Source organism: Sorex fumeus, unplaced genomic scaffold (genome assembly GCF_029834395.1).
Source record: "Sorex fumeus unplaced genomic scaffold, SorFum_2.1 ptg000047l, whole genome shotgun sequence".
Lineage (NCBI taxonomy): Eukaryota > Metazoa > Chordata > Mammalia > Eulipotyphla > Soricidae > Sorex > Sorex fumeus.
Window position 1 is genome coordinate 5408656 of NW_026606104.1, and position 20862 is coordinate 5429517.

At 53.2% G+C, this 20862-nt stretch overlaps 1 protein-coding gene across 1 annotated transcript; it reads left to right on the forward strand.

Moving 5' to 3' along the window:
* Window positions 1-1650: 1650 nt before the first annotated feature.
* On the forward strand, window positions 1651-20780 carry SLC25A44 (solute carrier family 25 member 44). Its single transcript, XM_056122994.1, has 4 exons — window positions 1651-1808; window positions 6981-7624; window positions 14335-14462; window positions 18628-20780. Exons 2-4 carry the CDS (start codon window positions 7000-7002, stop codon window positions 18817-18819), a joined length of 945 nt encoding a protein of 314 aa, XP_055978969.1. The 5' UTR covers window positions 1651-1808; window positions 6981-6999; the 3' UTR covers window positions 18820-20780.
* The last annotated feature ends 82 nt before the right edge of the window (window positions 20781-20862 follow it).

The window sequence follows — 20862 nt, forward strand, 5'->3', positions numbered from 1 at the left end:
GACTAATACTATTTGTATATATTCTTTGGAGAATTGTCAATTCAAGTAAGTCTTTGATGTGTGTGTGTGTGTGTGTGTGTGTGTGTGTGTGCATACACACAAGTGCATACGTGCATGCACTCACTAGAATGGAACAGGATCCTCCACATGTAAAGCAAATGCTCTATTGATCAACGTTGGGTGTATGTGCTGTGGAGGTTGATCTTCACAGTATGCTAGGGGGTCACTCACTCCTGCTGGTGCTCACGGAACCATGAAGTGCTGGGAACTCAGGCCTTCAACATGCAAACCCGAGGCTTAGTCCATTGAGCTGTATCTCTGCCCCCACTTTGTTTATTTTTCTTGGGGGTGCTGGTAGTGGTGGTGACCTACTGCAGTGCCCAGTGCTTACTCTTGGCTCTATGCTCAGAGAGTTCTCCTGGCAGTGCTAGGAGACCATGTGGGGTGCTGGAAATCAAACCTGGGTCAGCTGCTTGCAAGGGAAATGCCCTGTTTGCTGTATCACTCTATGCCCCACTTCTTGTGGGGACATTTGGGGTCTCACTCCCTGGTGCTGGCTTTTCTCACCTCTGTGCTTGGTTGTTTCTGGCAGTGTTGGGAATAGAACAGATCTTCATGCAATGCAAGTACCTTAACCCCTATACTACTTCTCTCTTTTCTCCGTTGTTTTGGTTTTGGGGCCACATCTGGCTGCTGGAGCGGGCCCAGTAACGTCTCCATTGGAGACTTCCTTGTTACTGTGTCTGACATATGGAATACATCACGGGGAGCTTGCCAGGCTCTGCCCTGCGGGTGAGATACTCTCGGTAGCTTGCGGGGCTCTCCGAGAGGGGCGGAGGAATCGAACTCGGGTCGACCATGTTGGCTGCGTGCAAGGCAAACGCCCTACCGCTCAGAGTTTACTCCTGGCTCTGTACTCAGAGATCATGGGACTGAGGCGATGATCGAACCTGAGTCAGCTGCGTGCAAGGTCCCGTTTCCCCCCTCATTTTAAAATTTAGCTCTTTGTCTTTCTGAGTGGTAAGTAGTGTCACCTACCGGGCAGCAGTATGTTTTTAGTTCCTCAAAATTGTCTAACCCAGTCCTTCCAGCTGCAGCCTGCCTACCGTTTTAAAATGTTCTAGATACGGAAATGTATACAAAAATCAGACTAGATTTGAACTTAAGAATTACAATAGAGGGTCACGGATAGGGCGGGTAGGGCTCTTGCTTGCCTCGCATTCGGTCGACCGAGTTCGACCTTTGGAATCCCAAAGCTCCAAACTTCGGAATCTCGAACCCAGCCAGGAGTGATTACTGAGTACAGAGCCAGGAGTGAGCCCTGAGCACCACCGGGGTGGCCCCCCCCAAAAAAAGAGAAAAAACAAATTACAATAGACACGAAACACAAGGTGACCCAATTAGAACCGGATGTCCAAAGAGCTGCCGTCACTCAATTCCCACCCCCAAAGCTGGAAAGGACACGCACGCGCCGTAGAGCTGAGGGCACAGAGAAGGCAAAAGAGGCGGGGCTACTGCCCCAACTTAAAATGTCCTCCCGGCCTCGCTCCGGGGGCGGGGCTAGAGGCGGAAAACTATCAGAACCCCATTGGTAAACTTGTCCGCCGCTCATCTTCGCTCTGCCTCAGGGGCGGGAGTGAGAACGTCCATTTCCGGTTCCGTCAGTACGGGGAGCCGGGTCGAGATGGAGGAAGATGCGACCCGAGGCCGAGAGTCGCCGGGGCCAGAGGCGAGAGTGGGAGCTGCGGCCTAGAGGTCCGGGTCTGGGGTTCGCTTCGCTGGCGGCGGAACCTCCCTGATCTCGGAAGGTGAGACCGCCGCCTCGGGGGCCTTGAGGACAGCAGTGCCCGAGGTCCTGGCTGGAGCTGTCAGGGAGGCAGCGGGTGTCTTCATCGTTGGAGCACCCGCCGCGCACTTTGGGGGGGGGGGGGGATGGAGAGTGACTGCAGCCCGGCAGCTCTTTCCGTCTGAGGAGCATGCGGGGCGCTGACAGCGAGAGGAGCGTGGTGTGGGGGGCATGCGGAAGGACACGGAGGCGGCGGTGCGGGAGGGGGCTGGGGGTCCGCACCGGAGGTGCAGAAAAGGCTGTCACGTGGAGTGGAGGGAGCACTGTCATGTGGTGTTTGCGATGAGGGGTCACATGGGGGAGCGCTCGGGTGGGAATCTCATCCCGACTGCGGGGCGCTTGCAGTTCTCCGGCGGCCTGGGACCGCAGCTAGGCCGAGTGCTCACTAGGAAGCTGGGAGAACCGTGGGCGCGCCGGTCGGCGCTGCCATGCGGAGCCTTGATGCAGATGCCCTGGAGAGAACAGCAGCAGCGGGGAGAGCCAAGGTTTCTTTGTTCCCAGCTGAGGAAGGGGCAGCAGTCCCGAGGGCTGTCCAGTGGACAGAGGCAGGAGGTGATTGGAGATGATGGGGTGGCCGTGCAGGTCTGAATGGATCCAGCAGATTGTCGGTTTTAGTGGTAAGTAGAATAGTCACAGGGTTCCTCACCTAGTTGTCATCGCCCTGGACTGGGTTGTTACCATCATTTTAATACTGACGTCCCTTAACATTTCCAGCGGTACTTTCCAGTACCTGAACATAGGTTGTCAGCAGCAAGTCTAGTTAAAATGTTACCTTTTGGGCTGGAGAGATCGGACTGAAGGTGAAGGGGGAGGGGAAGGCTCATTGCTTGCGTGCAGCTGATCGGGACTCGATTTCCATTGGGTCCCTTGAATCCCACCAGGAGTGAACAGTGAAGAAACAGGAATAAGCGCTGAGCATAGCTGGGTGTCACCCTCCCTACTGTCACTGTCCTCCTGTTGTTCATCGAGTGGGCCCAGTAACGTCACCATTGTGAGACTAATTGTTACTGTGTTTTGCATATCGGATATGTCCTGGGGAGCTTGCCAGGCTTTGCCATGGGGGTGAGATACTCTCGGTAGCTTGCCAGGCTCTCTGAGAGGGGCAGAGGAATTGAACCTGGGTCAGTTGGGTCGGCAGCGTGCAAGGCAAATGCCCTACCACTGTGCTATCGCGCCAACTTCTCGGCCTTTGGGCTAAGATCAAGTGTAATATCACCCTCCCTCAAAAAAAAAAAGGAAAAAAGAAAAAAGAAAAAGAAAGTTAGCTCTGTTCAGCAGGTCTGGGTGACATTCTGAAATTCTGCAGATCTGCCCCATCATTTATCCCAGGAGGTACCCAGGCTGCCCCACTCTGAATGTCAGGAATGTAGAACAACCCATCCACAAGAACTTTCTGCAGAGAGAGAAGCACTTTCTCGGTGGCCCCACGTTTGTCATCCAGTGGCAGAGTTCATGTGTTTCATCTATGAGGTCCAGGATTTGCGACTGGAATCACCACCTCTGCCCCTCCGCTGCCTACCGAAAAAAAAAGAGCAAAACATACTGTTAAAGGCATTCACAGATAAGCTCATGGGAACTATGCCACTCTGCCACATAACTCAGCTCCCCATTTCAGAGATGAGCAAACTGAATTTCAGTGCCATGACTTGGTCACCAACCTCGTAAATAATGGAGATACAACTCCAGCTTGCCTCTTTGGATTACAAGTTTGCTCTGTATCACTTTGCTATCCAGGTGACATTGTCCCTCAACCTAAATCTTCCCAGTGATAGTGTGGGGAGAGAGAGGTCACACTTGGCAATGCTTGGGGGACCATATAACATCGGGGATCAAACCAGACTTGACAGTATACAAAGCACCAAAGTGCCTTAACCCCTGTACTCTCTCTCCAACTTGCCTGGTGTGGTTTTTAGTTTTTGTTTTTGTTTGTGTTTTCTTTGACGAGGGAGCAGAGAGGCGCCTGTTGGGCGAGTTTGGCTCTTGCTGTGGTGTGTCAGTAGAGAGGGTTCTGCTGAAACGCCTACTTGGTGACGTGGGGTCATCAGGATCATTGTTGGATCTCCATAGAAAGCACTGCAACATTTGTGCCTGGACATTGTTCACATCTGGGAGAAAGGCCCAGAAGGGAGGTCATGCACTCAAATAAGCAAAGGGAGAAAACTGCGAGCAAGTGTGGGAGAGGGAATTGGGTGCCAGGAAAGGTTGAAGGCAGCTCCCTGTAGGTTTCTTGGAGGCGCATCCAGAGCCGCAGGTCTCTCTCTGCGGGAATCTGGGCAGCTTCAGGGACACGGATTGAGACCCTGTCCTTAGGGACAGCTCGACCCTGTGTGGGCACTGGGTGGGGTTGCTCCTCTCTCAGGTGGACCCCTTCCTGATCTCTGGCCCCTAGGACAGTGGTAGGAGTCACCCACATGGGTGTCCCTTGTTCCTTCAGAAGATTTGTCATTTGGGAGTTGGAGGATAGCTGGGAAGCGGGGCCCTGAGCCCTGTGCTGCTCTTCGTCTTCTGTGTTGGTAGAGAAGCGGCATCTCTGCTCCTGTATCTCGGCCTACCCCTGCCAGTACCGCGGTCCTCCTTCTGCTTGTGACAGCGAGGTGCCCACCCTGCCCCTTAGTCTGGCCACCTCACAAGCACCCAGGTAAATCGGGGGCAGTCTGCAACTCCCCCCCCCCCCCCCCCGCAAATGTACTGAGGAGACCCCGGAGCTGTGCGGAGCCCTTGCATGGCTGGCAGTTCTGAGGCCCACCCCGGTGGGGGGGTGACCTGGTTCTGGACCGCTCAGGGTGGTTTGTGTTGGAGGTCACTGCTCACAGGGGCTCTGGGGCCTGGCGGTGCCTAGGCGAGTTCCTGGCTGCATTCCTGCCACCACCTCTGACCTCCGGCCTGACCTTGGTTCTTTTGACCTCTCTGACTTGCGGTTTCATCACTTGGTAGAAGTGTCTAAGTGCCCAGGGGAGTGTGAAACTCAGCAAGTGAAAAGCACTCAGGACACCTCGTTGTCCCCAGTTGGGCAGTAGTAATGTTGGCAGTGACGGGGAGTCTTGAAGACAGTCACCATAGTGGGAAGACAGTGTGACTCCTTCTCTGGAAGTGACTCCCTGGAGAACATCATCCCTCAGGCTGCAGGGGAGGCAGGGAGGAGGCCGCTGTGCCATCTGTGGGGGTCTTCTGGAACCCACTCATGACCCACACACCAATTCCTCGTCCTGGCCCTGCCCTGGGCTTCTCAGCATCCGGCCGTGGTTGCCTCCTTCCCACGGTGTGGATGTGCCCTTCCTTCATGGTGGTGGCATTCTGTCAGGAAGCCCAGTGTTCACAGGAGCACCTGGCATCACCACTAATATGTGCCCAGTACGTGGTGTCCCCTTGTTTGACCATTCTTTTTTTTTCTCTTTTTGGGTCACACCTGGCGATGTACAGGGGCTACTCCTGGCCCATGTACTCAGGGATTATTCCTGGCAGTGCTCGGGGGACCATATGGGATGCTGGGAATCGAACCCGGGTCAGCCGCATACAAGGCAAACACCCTACCCACTATGCTATTGCTCCAGCCCCTGTTTGACCGTTCTTTGTTTATTTGTTTTTTTTTTTGCTTTTTTGGGTCACACCCAGCAATGCTCAGGACTAACTCCTGGCTTTGCACTCAGGAATTACTCCTGGCGGTGCTCCAGGGGCCATATGGGATGCTGGGAATTGAACCTGGATTGGCCGCGTGTAAGGTGAACGCTCTACCCACTGTGCTATCGCTCCAGCCCCTGTTTGACCATTCTTAAGTTTGAAGTTACTGGTTTGGGGCAGGGGGAGCAGACAGGGCACATGTGGCAGTGCTCAGGGCTTACTCCTGGCTCTGTGCGTAGAGATTACTCTTGGCAGGGCTCAGGGGACCCTCTGGAATGCCAGGGATTGAACCAGAGTTGGCGGTCGTGTGCAAGGCAAGCACCTTCACCCTTGTCCAGTCTCTCCGGTCACTAGAAGTCACTGGTTTTATCTAGTTATTAAGCTGGTCAGTGTTGCGACTTCCTGGCTGCTGGAATGCTACCTCAGTGTGCTCCGGTTTCTTCATCATGTGTTTTATACTGATGCTCTGGAGGACACCCGGGCTTTCTTGAACAGACCACACCTCCCTCGGAGGCAGAACCTGCATCTTCTGTGTCACTTGAGGATGCCAGGGATATCTTGGATATCATGGGCGCTGAGATGGAAGGGGCCAACCATGTTCTCTTTGCATTCTCTCCAGGTTCCAGACGTGACTCAGTGAAATGCCTCAGCCCATGGCTGTGGCTTTGTGTTGTCTGGAGTGAGTTATCTAGTAACCACACAGGACTCTGACCTTTGGCTGCTTCCTGACTTTCTGACTCCTCTCCCTGGAGCCAGGGGGATGGTGATGGGGTGTGAGCGCCCCATTTACTTTCTGCCTCCGCACTGTTTTTTAAGGCAGCCCAGGGAAGACGAGTGCAGGGAGTGTGGACGGGGGAGTTCTCAGGGTTGGCAGGGGATGCCAGCAAGAAGGTAAGGTTTGGACTGGAGTAACTATGGTGGGGAGGGCATCGGCCTTGCATGCAGCTGACCCAGGTTCATCCCTGACACCACATAGGGTCCCTGAATTCTAGGAGTGATCTCTGAGCACAGGGTCAGGAGTCAGCCCTGAGCATAGTTGGGTGTGGAGCACAGAACAAAAGAAAGGTGAAGAAGTTGTTAGCAGATGGGGGCAGGTGAGGGCAAGAGTCAGAGGCGGTGCCACCTCAGGACCCAGAGCATCCTATCCCCGCTCTGAGTGCGTCCCTGTGACCCTGGGACAGCCCTTTAGCCCTGACGGCTCTGTCCTACCTCCTGTGCTCTCCTGAACATCTGCACAGCGGGCCTGCGAACAGATGCCGTAGAAGCACCGAGCCCCTAACTGAGGATGAGCGAGTCATGCAGCCTGTATAGCAAGGAGGGCTTCCTGAAGGAGGGTTCCTGAGTCAGGACTGTTCAGAGCCGACGTGATGGGCAGTTTCCTTGTCTGTGAAGGGAGACCCCGGTAGCTGTTGGCACATTCAAGCTGGTTAAGTCGGAGCCTTGGGAGTGTCAGAGGGGCACCTGCAGCAATCGGACACAATCATATGCCCACCCTTGTCCCCTCCTCCCCTCCTAGCCCCAGGCCTGCTGCCGCCATGGAGGACAAGCGCAACATCCAGATCATCGAGTGGGAGCACCTGGACAAGAAGAAGTTCTACGTGTTCGGGGTGGCCATGACCATGATGATCCGAGTCAGTGTCTACCCCTTCACGCTCATCCGCACGCGGCTGCAGGTGCAGAAGGGCAAGAGCATGTACCACGGCACCTTCGACGCCTTCATCAAGATCCTGCGGGCAGATGGTGTGAGCGGCCTCTACCGGGGCTTCCTGGTCAACACGTTCACGCTCATCTCTGGCCAGTGCTACGTCACCACGTATGAGCTCACCCGCAAGTTTGTGGCCGACTACAGCCAGAGCAACACAGTCAAGTCGCTGGTGGCCGGCGGCTCAGCCTCCCTGGTGGCCCAGAGCATCACGGTGCCCATCGACGTGGTCTCGCAGCACCTGATGATGCAGCGCAAGGGGGAGAGGATGGGCCGTTTCCAGGTGCGCGGGACTTCAGAGGGCCACAGCGTGCTGGCCTTCGGGCAGACCAAGGACATCATCAAGCAGATCCTACGGGCAGATGGGCTTCGTGGCTTCTACCGAGGTTACGTGGCTTCGCTGCTCACCTACATCCCCAACAGTGCAGTGTGGTGGCCCTTCTACCACTTCTACGCGGGTAAGTGGAGGAGTCTGGTGGGGGCAAGGGTGCGGGCGGGCAGAAGAGAGGGGCAGGGCTGGGGTGAGGGGCCAAGGGGGCCAAGATTTCGGTGTGATGCCTGTTGAGGTTGGGGTGCTGAGGGAACATTAGACTGTTCATTCAGCCAACATCTGAAGAATTCAGAGATGTGCTTCTTTTCTTTTGTTTTGTGGCCACACCTGGTGATACTCAGAGCTTACTCCTGGCTCTGTGTTCAGGGCTCACTCCTGGTGGGGCTCGGGAACCCCGACATGGTGCCAGGGATGGAGCCCAGGCTGGCTATGTATGAGGGAAATGTCCTACCCACTGCCCTGTCTTGAACTGTGTGGAAGTGAAGAGGTTCAGAATCTCGCAGAGTCGGGGCTGGACAGTGCTGAGGAAGGCAGCTGGCCCAGAAGCTCACTGTAGACCTGGCAGGTTCACCTTCCAATTCCTGCCTCCAGGGCTGGGCTGGCACAGCGGGCAGGACCATTCCTGACACACCTCCAACCCAGGTTCAGTTTCTAGTACCGCACGTTTCCTGAGTATCATTTGGGTAGTTCTGGAGGCCCCCAGCACAATGGGGTGGCCCAGTCGTCCCCGGAAATGGGAGTCACACAGATAGGGACTCACAAAACCCACTGTGGTCCTGAGGAGGCACCGCCTTTGGCTTCTTGCCTTCATCTGCCCCTGTCTGCCAACTCTCTCACCCTTTTTTTTTTTTTTTTGGTTTTGGACTCCACACCCGGCAATGTTCAGGGGTCATTCCTGGTTTTGCACTCAGGAATTACTCCTCGTGGTACTCTAGGGGGACCATATGGGATGTCAGGGATTGAATCCAGGTTGGCCATGTACAAGGCAAGTGCCTTTCTGCTGTACTGCTGTTCAATCTCTGCTGGATGTGACCCAGAAACAAAACAAATAAAAAGAATAATTTTGTTCATAGATACTTGACTGTTTTGGGGGGTTAAGGGAACACAGTTTTACTCTGGACTTACTCCTGGCTTTATGCTCAGAGATTACTCTTGGTGGGCTCGGGGACCATATGGGATGTTATGGATCGAACTTGGGTCAGCTGTGTGCAAGGCAAGCGCCTGACCTGCTGTACTGTCGCTCCAGCCCCAGACATTTTACTTTTAAGGTATTTTCCAGATGGGGGCTTACTTGGTTGAGGGTAACATTTTTAGGGCCCTCAGTATGCATTCCCCAGATGTCCGTCTGAGGAGGGGGTGGATGGAGGGATGGAGTGTATTCCCAGAGTCAGCACTGAGGGACTGTGAGAACTCTACAGGCTGAGCCTGGCTTTGCAAGCGACCCTTATGTACCACTGGGAGGGTCCCCACTCCCCCCCATAATGTGGAGGTGCATGGGACCTCCGTGTGCCAGTTGCAGCTTTGGGTGGCAAAATGCCCGGTAGGGCAGGCCATGCTTGCACCATCCCTGTGCTGGCTTCCAGCCCTGCCAGTGTCCGTTTGTCCCCTCCCATTTGGAACTTTCCTGATCAGGTTTTGTAAGAGGCTCCTAATCTGTGACCCTTCAGTTTCCCTGGCCCTGTGCTTTCCTGCTTCTCCCCGTTTCTCTGATCTCACCGTCTATGTTCTCTTCCTAGTTCTATTTCTTGGCTTTTTCACCTGACACAGTGGAATTCAGAACCTGGGGCTCCGCACTCCTCCCTGTCTTCTAAAATTCTGGGTTTTTTTCTTCTTTTGTGCTATCTCAGATTGAACCCAGGTCTCAGATATGCAAGCCTTGACTTTACTACTCTATTAGACTTCCTTTGGGCCGGGGGGGGGGGGGAGTGTTAGAGGGAAAGCCAGTGATGCTCAGGGGCTGCTCCCCAATCTGTGCTTGGGGTTCCAGGCACTCCAGGCAGTGATCAAATGATTTTGCAGTGCCAGGAATCGAACTGTGGTGTCCTGCCTGCAAAGTGTGTGCTCTACCCTCTGAGCTCTCTTCAGCTCCAGATCAGATTCTTGGGGTGATGGTGCTCAGGAAACAAAATGGTGCCAGGAATGGATCCTGACCTCATGCTGGCAAAGCCTGCACCCTCTGATATTGCTCCTATATTGCCCCACATTTTTAAAATTAAAAATAAAAATTTAATTAAAAAAAATTTTAAATTAAAAAAAAATTATTTGGGGAGGGGGAGTGGAGCACCCTGTCTGCTCTACTATTGCTCTATTGCTCTAGCCCCCATCCTATTAATCTTTTTTGATTGTTTTTTTGTTAAGGGGCCACGCCTAGCAGCGCTCAGGGATTACCTGGCTGTGCATACAGGTATCGCCTCTGGTGGTCTCAGGGGAGTGGATGCTGGGGATTGAGCCCAGGTCAGCTATGTTGCAAGGCAAACACCCTGCCCACTGTTGCTTCAGCCTCCAACGTTTGTTTTTCTTTTGTTTTGGGCCCACACTGATGGTATAAAGGGAATTATTCCTTTGCCAGGGGAATAACTGTTCCCAGCTCTGTGTTTATGCTCTTTCCTGGCAGTGTTTAGGGAACCATGTGGTACAGGGGATCATACCAGGGCCTCCCGGATGCAAAGCATATGCTCAGCCCTTTGAGCCATCTCTCTGGCCCTGCCTCTTTCTTTCTTTTTTTTTTTTTATATGGGCTACACCTGGCAGTGCTTAGGGCTTACTCCTATCTCTGTGCTCAGGGATCACTCCTGGCAGGGCTCAGGAGACCATATGGGGTGCTAGGTTGGCCTCATGCAAGCCAAGCACCCACCCTGCCTGCTATACTCCAGCCCCCCATCCTACTTCTTTCTTAAGGCAGTTCTAACATTTGCCTGATGCTCTCCTTGTGTGACTTACCTCTCCTGCTCTGTACAGGTGGGAGGGTCTTATGATTTCTTTTTCTTTTTGTGGTTTTGGGGCCATACCTTTTGGTATTCTGTGCTTATTCCTGCTCTGTGCTCACTCCTGGTGGAGCTTGGGGGCTTATGTGGTGTTGGGGATTGAATCTGGGCTAGTAGCATGCAAGGCGAGCATCCTACCCACTGTACTATCTCTTGAGCCCACAGTGGTTTCCTTTTGGGGTGCCAGGAATCAGCCCCTGGCCCTCATCCATGTGAGTAAGTGTCCTGCTGCTAAGCCACATTCCTGGCCCCATTTTTTGCTCCCCTCCGGTGCTCCATGAATTTGCATGTCATCCTGTGCCCTGCTCATCTTTGTATGTGCCAGTTTTGGTATATATGCTGCCAAAGCCAGAACAGGTTTTTCTCTTCTTTTTGAATTTTATGGTCTGGGGCCCAAACCCAGCAATTCTCAGGGTTTACTCCTGGCTCTGTGCTCAGGGGACCCTGTCGGGTGCCAAGGATCAAACCTGGTACGGTTGTGTGTAAAGCAAGTGCCTTCCCTGCTTTCCTGTGTCAGCGGCCCCGTTTTCTTGAGTTTAGCCTCATGCCTCTCAAGGGCCGGGCTCCTGGGGAAGTGTCCACACATAGAAATTGGCCTTGGTTCTTTAGCCAGAAGGGACTGGAACCAGTTCACCTGGGTTTCTCTTGTGCTGTGCCGGGAATGGATGCCCGGGAAACTTGTTGAATGAGTGACAGCACGAAAGAGGTGTGGGTCTGACCCCCACCCTCTTGCCTGTTTTGTCTTCCCTCTCTATGCCCTGGAGTATGGCATGTGTAGCTAATTTGGGTCTTGCTGTGACTTGCAGGCCTGGGAGCCGATGCCGGCAAGCCCAGGAAGCTCCTCGTGCCAATGCAGATACCTCTGGCTATGTTTGCAGTTTCTTTCTTCCCTGGCAGTGCTCTTGGCTTACTCCTGGCTCTGTGCCCAGATTACTCCTCATGGGACTCGGGACCCTTTGTGGTGCAGGGGATTGAATCAGGGTCAGTTGCATGCAGGGCAAGTGTCTTAAACCCTGTACTCTGTCTCTAGCCGTGGCGAAAGCTTAATTAGCAGACAGAAGGTGCCCATGAAAAGGACTCTGGACAGCTTGAGGAATTCCCAGAGGCTATCACTTCCACCCTGCCATCCCCATCTCTCTGTTTGTCCCTTAGTCTTTGATTGTCAGGCTGTAAGCTTCTAAAGTTTAACACACTGGGACAGGGGGAAATGGAACATATACTTTTGCATGCCAAAGTCCTTGATTCAGTCCCTGACAACGAATGGTCCCCCAAGCTCTGCTGAGTATGGCCCCCAGCCAGAAACGACAGCAAGAAAAATCCCGGAAGTGTGAGAAAACATTTCTTTTTTGTTTTGCAGGGATAGGGAGTGCCTTTTGGGGCCACACCTAGCAGTGCTCCAGAGCTGTTCCCTGAGCATTGTTCAGGCTTGAGCTTAGGGTCCTGTATGCTACCCAGGCCTCCTGCCCACAGAGCTGTGCCCTGTGCCCACTGAATTATCAGCTCACGAAAAAAAAAAGTTTGTGGGGGATTTGTTTTTGGGCCACATGTGGCTCTGTGCTCAGGGATCAGATGACCCTGGCAGTACTCAGCAGACCACATGGGGTACCGGGGATCAAACTATATGCAAGGTTAACACCTTTACTCCTGTACTGTTTCTCCAACCCTGTAGGAAAAAAAGATTCTTAAAGGTTTTATGATCATTGAATTGTTGAGAGAAGCCGGCAGGTGTGGGGTGTAACTCAAGTTGGCAGAGATGCCTTGCACGTACAATGCCCCGGGGTTCAGTCTCTGGCTCTGAGACCCCTGGCATCCATGTACACTGCCAAGTGTGGCCTCCATAACAACTGAAAGAAAAAAAAAGAATGAATGAATAGACTGAATTGTAGACAGAAAACTGAGAGGGAATCTTTGAGGTGTTGAGTCTGTCTTACCACAGGCTCAGAGCAAAAGCCAAGGGCCTATCAAAAGACTATGGGGTTCTGAGTGAGTTACCCCTTGAGCCTCAGCCAGTGTTCTTTCCTTCTCTGCCTGCTCCACGCCTTGGCACTGCACGCTGAGTTTCAGGTCCTTTGCTTGGGATTGTTCCAGAAAGCTATTATCACAGATTTGTGTGGGATGCATCTTAAACCTCACCTTAGAAAGGGTTTCCATGACTAGTTGGTTAAAAACAGCAACCTTGGGGCCGGAGCGATAGCATGGAGGGGAAGGCGTGTGCCTTGCACTCGGCTGACCCAGATTGGGCTCCTGGCAGCCCATATGGTTTTCTGAGCCCGCCAGGAGTGATCCCTGAGCGCAGGGCCAAGAAGAAACCCTGAGCACAGCTGGGCGTGACCCAAAAATGAAAACAAAGCATACAAAAAATATAACAACTTTGGGGGCCAAGAGATAGTATAGTAAAGGGGCTGGAGTGATAGCTCAGCAGGTAGGGCGTTTACCTTGCACCCGGCCAACCCGGGTTCGATTCCCAACATCCCATATGGTCCCCTGAGCACCGCCAGGGGTAACTCCTGAGTGCAGAGCCAGGAGTAACCCCTGTGCATTGCCGGGTGTGACCCAAAAAGAAAAAAAAAAAACAGAGATAGTACAGGATGGGGTTAAGGAAGTTTGCCTTCCATGTGGCTGACCTGGGTCTTCCTTCCCCTCTCTTTGTTTTTTGTGGGTGCTTGAAGGCCCCTCCCAGCTCTGTGCTGGGGGAATTCGTCCTGGCAGTGCTGATGAAACCAGGGTTCCCACTTGCAAACCTGTGCTATAGCCCATTGAGTGTCTCATAATGTTTTATTTTATTGTTCGCTCATACCATCATGTCTGACATGGCTGTGTATGCCTGATTTGTACCTGTTAACTATCATCCCCTGAAGAATGAAAGTTTCTTAATGGCAGGGACTTAACACTCAGCTACTGTTATATCCTCTGAGCCCAGGTACTTAAATACTGAATAGATTATTATTTTTTTGGGGGGGTCACACCCGGCAGTGCACAGAGGCTACTCCTGGCTTTGCACTTAGGAATTACTTGTAACAGTGCTCGGGGGACCATATGGGATGCTGGGAATCGAACACGAGCTACATGCAAGGCAAACGCCCTACCTGCTGTGCTATCACTCCAGCCCCGATATACTGAATAGATTTTAATTTTATTTGGACCCATACCAGATTGTGCTGTGGGCTACTCCTGGCTTTGTGCTCAGGGATTGCTCTTAGCAGTGCTCAGGGAACCATGTAATGCTGGGAATCAAACCCAGGGTCTCATATATGCAAGACAGATCTTCTACCACTGAGCTCACTTTCTGGTCCTTGTTTTTATTTTATTTTAATGTAATTTTTAATTTAACTTACCAGTTTTTGGGCCAAACTGGAGGTGTTCAGGGCTTACTCCTGGCTCTGTGTTCAGGGGTCATTCCTTGTAAGGCTTAGGGGAATCCATGGGGTGCCGGGGATTGGACCCTTGTCAGCCACATGCAGGGTAAGTGCTTTCCTCTGGACCTCTCCAGTACTTAGAAGAGTCTTGTCCCATTCAGAGTGTGGGGCCAGTGCATTAGTACAGTGGATGGGATGCTTAACTTGCACGAGGTCGACCCTGGTTTGATCCCTGGAATCCCATATGGTTCCCTGAGCTCCACCAGGAGTAATCCCTGAGCACAGAGCCAGGAGTAACCCCTGAGCATCGCTGCGTGGCCCAATCCCCACCCCTGTGCACCCCCCTCACCCCCTGACCAAAAAAAAAAAAAAAAAAGAGGCTGGCACTGGGTAGACTTCCCTGCCGGTTTGGCCAGGCTCGGGGAGTGTGTGTGGTCTGGGGCGGCCCAGGGCTGCGGGAGACACCTTTTTCAGATGTTTCTCTCCTCGCATTCCAGAGCAGCTCTCGCATCTGTGCCCTAAAGAGTGTCCGCACATTGTCTTCCAAGCCATCTCCGGGCCTCTGGCTGCAGCCACTGCATCCATCCTCACCAATCCCATGGATGTCATCCGTACCCGAGTGCAGGTAAGAGCGACCGCCCGCGTGACATGCCCGCCCCCCCCCCCCCCCCCGCAGCATGTCCCCCTCCTCCCACGTGTCCCCCTCCTCTCACATGTTCCCCTCCTGCATGTCACCCATCCCACATATCCTCCTCCTCCCACATGACCCCTCCTCCTGCGTGTTCGACCTCCTCCCACATGCCCCCCTCCTCCCACATATCCCTACTCCCACGTGTCCCTCCTCCCGCAGGCCTCCACCTTCCTTGCCTTCCCCTCTGCTCTGACCCCTGGTGTGTCATGAGAATCTGGTGTTCCTCAGAATTCCAAGTCCTGTTTCCCCAGTCCAGCCAGTTCTGCTCAGGCAGCCTCTTTCTGAGCTGCTGTTCCCCAGCAAAAGCTGCCTGTTGGGACTGGAGTCATAGCACAGCAAGCAGGGCACATGCCTTGCATGTGGCCGACAAGAGTTTGATCCCCAGCATTCCGTATGGTCCCCTAAGCCCTGCCAGGAGTAACCCCTGAGCACTGCCTGGTTGGCCCCAAAACAAAACAGTACAAGAAAATTAAGAGTCCTGTCTTCAGGGGTTGGTTTGGTTTTGGTTCACACCTGGCAATGCCCAGGGATTACTCCTGGCTCTGTAGTCAGGAATTATTCTTGGCGGTACGTAGTAGAGAGACCATGTGGGATGCTGGAGATTGAACCCAGATCAGCCATGTGCAAGGCAAGTATCCTACCCGCTATTCTATTGCTCTGGCCTGCCTTCAGCTACTTTAATGACGATTTCACATCACCTAAGTCAAGCAAATAGACTCTGAGTGAAGATGTACAGTCAAATGGTCGATGTTGCTGTATAAAACTTAAGATGGAGACAGTAAGGGTTATTAGTTTAGTTTGGGGGCCACACTCAGTGAGCTCAGGGCTTAGTCCTAGCTCTGTGCCCAGGGACCACTTCTGCCAGGGCTTGAGGGACCCTACAACAAGCCAGGGACTGAACCAGGGTCAGCTGCACACAAGACAAGTATCTTTACCCTTGTAACTATCTCTCCAGCTCCAAGAATAGGCGGTTTTAATATCCGATTTGACTAGCTTATGAGAAAAACGAAGATTCAAAGATGATCTTTGGCGTCAACAAAAAAAAATAAGCGAAAAAAAAATCACCATTAGACTTCAGAAACTTAATCTCTTTTTTGTTTTTGTTTCAGGGGCCACATCCAGCAGTGCTCAGGGGTTGCTCCTGGCTCTGCATTCAGGAGTTACTCCTGGTGGTACTTATGGGATGCTGGGGATTGAACCCAGGTTGGCCATGTACAAGGCAAATGCCCCACCTGCTGTATTATTGCTCTGACCCCTGAGAACGTAATCTTTTTTGGGGAGAAGACGCCAAGGGCAGGAGTGTGGCCTTTGTGTGAAGGGGGCCTGGGCTCAGTCCCCACCACTCCATGGGGCAGCCAGGAGGACTGCCAGTTATTGTTTCAAAACAGTGAAAAGAGAACCTGACCAGGAGAGGGCGAGTGACAGTGCAGTGGGCAGGGTGCTTACCTTGTAGGCAACTGATTTTAGTTCAATCCTGTCAACCCATAGGTTCCCCTAACCTTCCAGGAGTGATCCCTGAGTGCAGAGCCCTGAGCATCATGGGCTTTGTCCCCCAAACAAAAACAAACAAGATTTCTAGGAGAACCACACCATTGGATTAGGAGTAGGAGGAGTGGGAAGATAAACGGCCTTAACAGGTTGGGGTGAGGCACTCTCTTTGGTGTTAGGAGTTTGGGTTGGCATCAGAGGTAAATCTGGGTGCTTTTGTCTCTAGGAAGGAATGACACCCACCTATTTGAAAGTGAGTGAATCAGGGACAAGGAATATGTGAACTCAGTGGTGTAGCACGTCTTGGTGTAGCACGTCTTGGCTGTGTAAGGTCCTCGACCTGATCCCCAGCTTCCTTTTCCACACCCGCCTCCTCCCCAGTATAAATTGGCATTAGATGGATTTGCAAATAAGATGCAATAAGGTGAAGAAAGGTTTTGCCCCTTTCTCCACTGAGCCTTGTTGGGGTGCCCTGGGAGGGGGTCTGAGGGGAAGCATAGGCCTCTACCTTTGGAACTCCCAGATATGGGGAGGGGACATATTTGTCATATAAGTGACCACCTGGTAAGGTAAGACAGAATAGAGGCCAATTGAAAAAGGGGTCTAGCTGTTCTGCATTTGTTGAGGGTCTGGTTGGGTGGTCCCTGAGGCTGCCAATACAGTAAGTCTTGACAGTTGTTTAAATGGTAGTGTTAAGTCTTGGTTTAAAAAGTAAAATTGAAAGGGGGTAAAATAAAATAAAACCAGTAAAGGGGCTGGAGCAATAGCACAGCGGGTAGGGCATTTGCCTTGCACGCGGCCGACCCAGGTTCGATTTCCAGCTTCCCATATGATCCCCTGAGCACCACCAGGAGTAATTCCTGAGTGTATGAGCCAGGAGTAACCCCTGTGCAATGCCGGGTGTGACCCAAAAGCAAAAAAAAAAAAAAAACCCACAAACAAAAAAAAAACCAGTAAAGTGGGTCTTTCCATTTGCTTATAAATGAATAAATTAAGTGGCAGGCTCAGGGGCATGAAGGGACCCTGCATTACCATCTGACGTGATAAAGTAAGGTAGTCATGGGGTACACTCGGACTATTGGCCAGGAGGGGGCGCAGAGTGGAGTGCTGATCACTCAGAATCAGAGACTGACAGAGCTGCAGTGAGACCTTATAGATTTGTTTGTTTGGTTGGTTTGGGGGCCATACCTGGCGATGTTCAGGGCTGACTTTTGTCTTTGCGCTCAGGAATCACTCCTGGTGGGGCTGAGGGACTCTGTATGGGTCTTGGGGATTGCACCCAGGTGAGCCGCATACCAGGCATGTGCAGAACCTGCTGTACTAGCACTCAGGCCCTAACTTGATTTTTGTTTGTCTGTTTTGGGGTCACACCTGGCGGTGCTCAGGGCTTATTTCTGGCTCTCAGGGATCACTCCTGGTGGACTTTGGGGACCATTTGGAGTGCTGAGGATTGAACCTGGGTTGGCCATGTACAAGGCAAATGTTCTGCTTGTGGTATTATTGGTCTGGGCCCCTAATTTTTTGTTTTTTTGTAGGAGAACACTCACGGACTGACTACTCTTTTTGTTTCTGGTGGTGCAGTGGATTGAACTCAGGGCCTCACACAAGCTGTGTGCTCTCTGCCTTCTCCACCCCTCTCAGTTAGTCCAGGCCAGCCACAGAGCACTCAGTCCAAGGCTCCTGGCTCCTTAACTCCTCTAAGGAGAGACAGTAACTTGTATTTAATTATTTAAGTCTCTCTTTTTTACTTCAAGGGAAAAAATTGTCAAGGCTGAAGAGATAGTACAATAGAGTTTCAGGGCGTGGAGCCCACCCAGTTTCAGTCCCCAGTACTTCGTATGGTCCTTCAGGCACTGCCAGAAGCCTTCCCTGAGTGCAGAGCCAGGAGTATAAAAAGGAAAAATATAGCATAAAAGCCATGACAAACAGGCAGAGAAAGGTGGCTCTGTAATCCTGTTTTCTCATGATGTAGATACAAACTGTTGTCACTTTGGGTTTGGTTTGGGGGCCACACCCAATGGTGCTCAGGGCTGACTCCTGGCTCTGTGCCTTGGGATGACTCCTGGTAGTGCTCAGGGGACCCAATGCAGTGCTGGAGATTGAACCTGGGTCAGACATTGCAAAGCAAGGGCCTTAATCCCTGTACTATCTCTCTGGCCCCTCACTTTGTTTCTGTTGTGGGGGAAACACGCAGTGTTGCTCAGGGGCTATTCCCAGCTCACTGCCGGGGATGAGGATGGGAATTGCTCTTGGCGGTGCTCAGGGTTTGCTCCTGGTGCTGTTGGGGGACCATGCAGGGTCGGGAATTGAAGCTGAGGCTCCCACATGCACTCCAGTTTCACGAGCTCTCTGGCCCTGTCCCTTAAGAAAACAGATCTGAAGAATTGCGCCGATTCCCTGCAGTGCGGCCCTCAGCAGGTCAGGAAGCTGAGCGCCCAGACCCAGGCATGGGTCAGCCAAGCCCACACTCGGCCACTGCTGCCGTGGCCCTCAGAAGCATATTCTGGCCCTCTGGCTAGTTCTTGCCAGCAGTTTCAGGTGGAGGGAGAGTGTGCAGGGGGGCTCTGAGCCGACCACTGACCAGTGCCTTCCCCTGTGTTGCCTTTTCCAGGTGGAGGGCAAGAGCTCCATCATCCTGACCTTCAGACAGCTGATGGCCGAAGAGGGGCCATGGGGCCTCATGAAGGGCCTCTCGGCCAGAATCATCTCAGCCACGCCCTCCACCATTGTCATTGTGGTGGGCTATGAGAGCCTCAAGAAACTCAGTCTCCGCCCGGAGCTGGTGGACTCGAGGCACTGGTAACATGGTGGGGAGAAGCCTGCCGTTTCCCACTGCACGGGGTTGGGGCAGAGTGGGGAGGAACAGGTCCTCTCCCGGTGTCCCCCCCAGCCTCTCCCACCCCACAGCCCTATCCTGGGCCGGGTGGCCTGTCTGGGACAGTGACAGAGACTTGGAACCGCCCTTGCAGAAGAGGCTCCCTACACTGGGTCCCCTGCTCCCACCATTTTTAACTCTCTTGCCAAACTTCCCTCACATAGTCCAGCCCGAAGGACATCCGTGTGCCCCTCGGCCCCTGCCCCCGTGCTCCCTGCTTGCCCCGTGGCTTCCGCCTCCACCTGTGTCCTTGTGCTCCTGAGAGCTGTACATAGAGCTTGCTGGGCGCCCCACGTTCTGAGCCACTGCTGTAGCCCCTTCCGGTCTCAGCTCTTAGACTGGCTTATTTGTATCTGGGGTGGAGGTGCCCTACCAGACTACCCATTGGGGACAGGGTGGGGGGTAGGGGGCCACACAGACCAAACCCCGTTCCCCCTCATCCTCTCTGTAGAGTCCTTAGGTTGGGGAGAAACGTTGATGCTCTCTTGTGAGGTGTATTGTTTATCATCTGTGAACCAGACTAGTCATTTCCTGTTCAAGCCCTAGTCCCGCAGTCAGACATGTGGGAAAACGTAGTGTGGACCTCGAGTCCACTTCCTTGTCCTTTCCACGTCAACCTTATTGGCCCAACAGCCCTAGGACAGTAGCAGCCATTGGCTTCTTGGCCCAGACTCGTAGATGAGACCGTCCGGGACACACTGGACTTGGGAGCACAGTGAACGGTTGAGAGAGAAGATGGACTAAACAGTGATAGGAGAGGGTCTGTGTGCCGCAGAACGAGGCCCCAGGCCCAGGTTCTGAGCAGCGCTCACCAGCTGGTGGGCACCCCAGCCCTTGGACTTCTGGAAGCATGTTCTCATGAGGGGATCCCTGAGAAATGGCTCCACTGGAGGAACGCCTGTCTGGAAGAGAGCCGAGGGGCTCCAGAAGCCATGGGACACAGGACCAGAGCATTTACCAGCATCAAACTGCCGAGGTTCTCTGCTAAAGCTCCTGGGAGCCAGATGACAACCCCCCACCCCCACCCCCAAGCCTGTGTTGCAGAGAGCTGGGATCAGCAAGTGGAGTCGCAAGGCATGGCAGACCGCGAAATACTGGGCCGAGGCCATCCTTCCAGTCTTATTGGTCCCAGCCTCTGGGGAAGGCCGCGGTGCCAATGTGAAAGGTGCTCAGCTCCCCGAAGCCTTGATTCTTCCTGTGGTTGCCCGACATTCTGTCACCCCAGCCAGATGAGAAGCCAAAACCCGTATTTCTCTGCTTTTCACCACTACCACCGCCCGTCTGGGTCCTGCATCCTTGGGGGGGGGGGGGTCATTTTTCCTTTCTCTCATTTTGTTCCTTCTTGCACCTTATTAAGAGTCCTCCCATTTTTCTCCATAAATGCTCAAACCCCGTTCCCCCTCATCCTCTTTGTAGAGGAATCTTCCTACGCCATCCCACCCCCAAGAACCACCATGTCACAGAAGCACCTGCCCCCCACTCCCAAGCTCCTGCCCGTGCCATGAGATGGGACCCACCGGCTTGGCTTCAGTCTGCCTGTCGGGGCAAGGGGGGGGGAGCGGGGGCCCGCCGGGGAGTTGGGGGTTCTCCCCCCAGACTCGGCTCTTGGACGGTATTTTTCAGCTTCCCGCCCCACATTTTCCACCCTCCCTTGGGCTTCCGTTTTCCCAGGACCATAGATTGTACCAGCTGGAATTTTTAGCCCAAACTGGAGTATCTTGCGTGAAAAGCTCGGTAGCCAAGCAGCCTGGCGGGAGTCACGGAGGCCCGGGGAAACGAACATGCGGACGCAGTTAGCCTTTGATAAGAGGGCTCGTGAATGGTAACGGCGAACTTTCACTGTCGGCACTGTGCAAAGTCTCTGAAATGTAATTAAAAGTTTTTATGGAGCCCCTGTGCTGTGGTTTGCGCGTATTCCCTCGGGTGCAAAGTCGGTTCACGGAGGCTACGGCGCGGCTCGCGAAGGCTTTC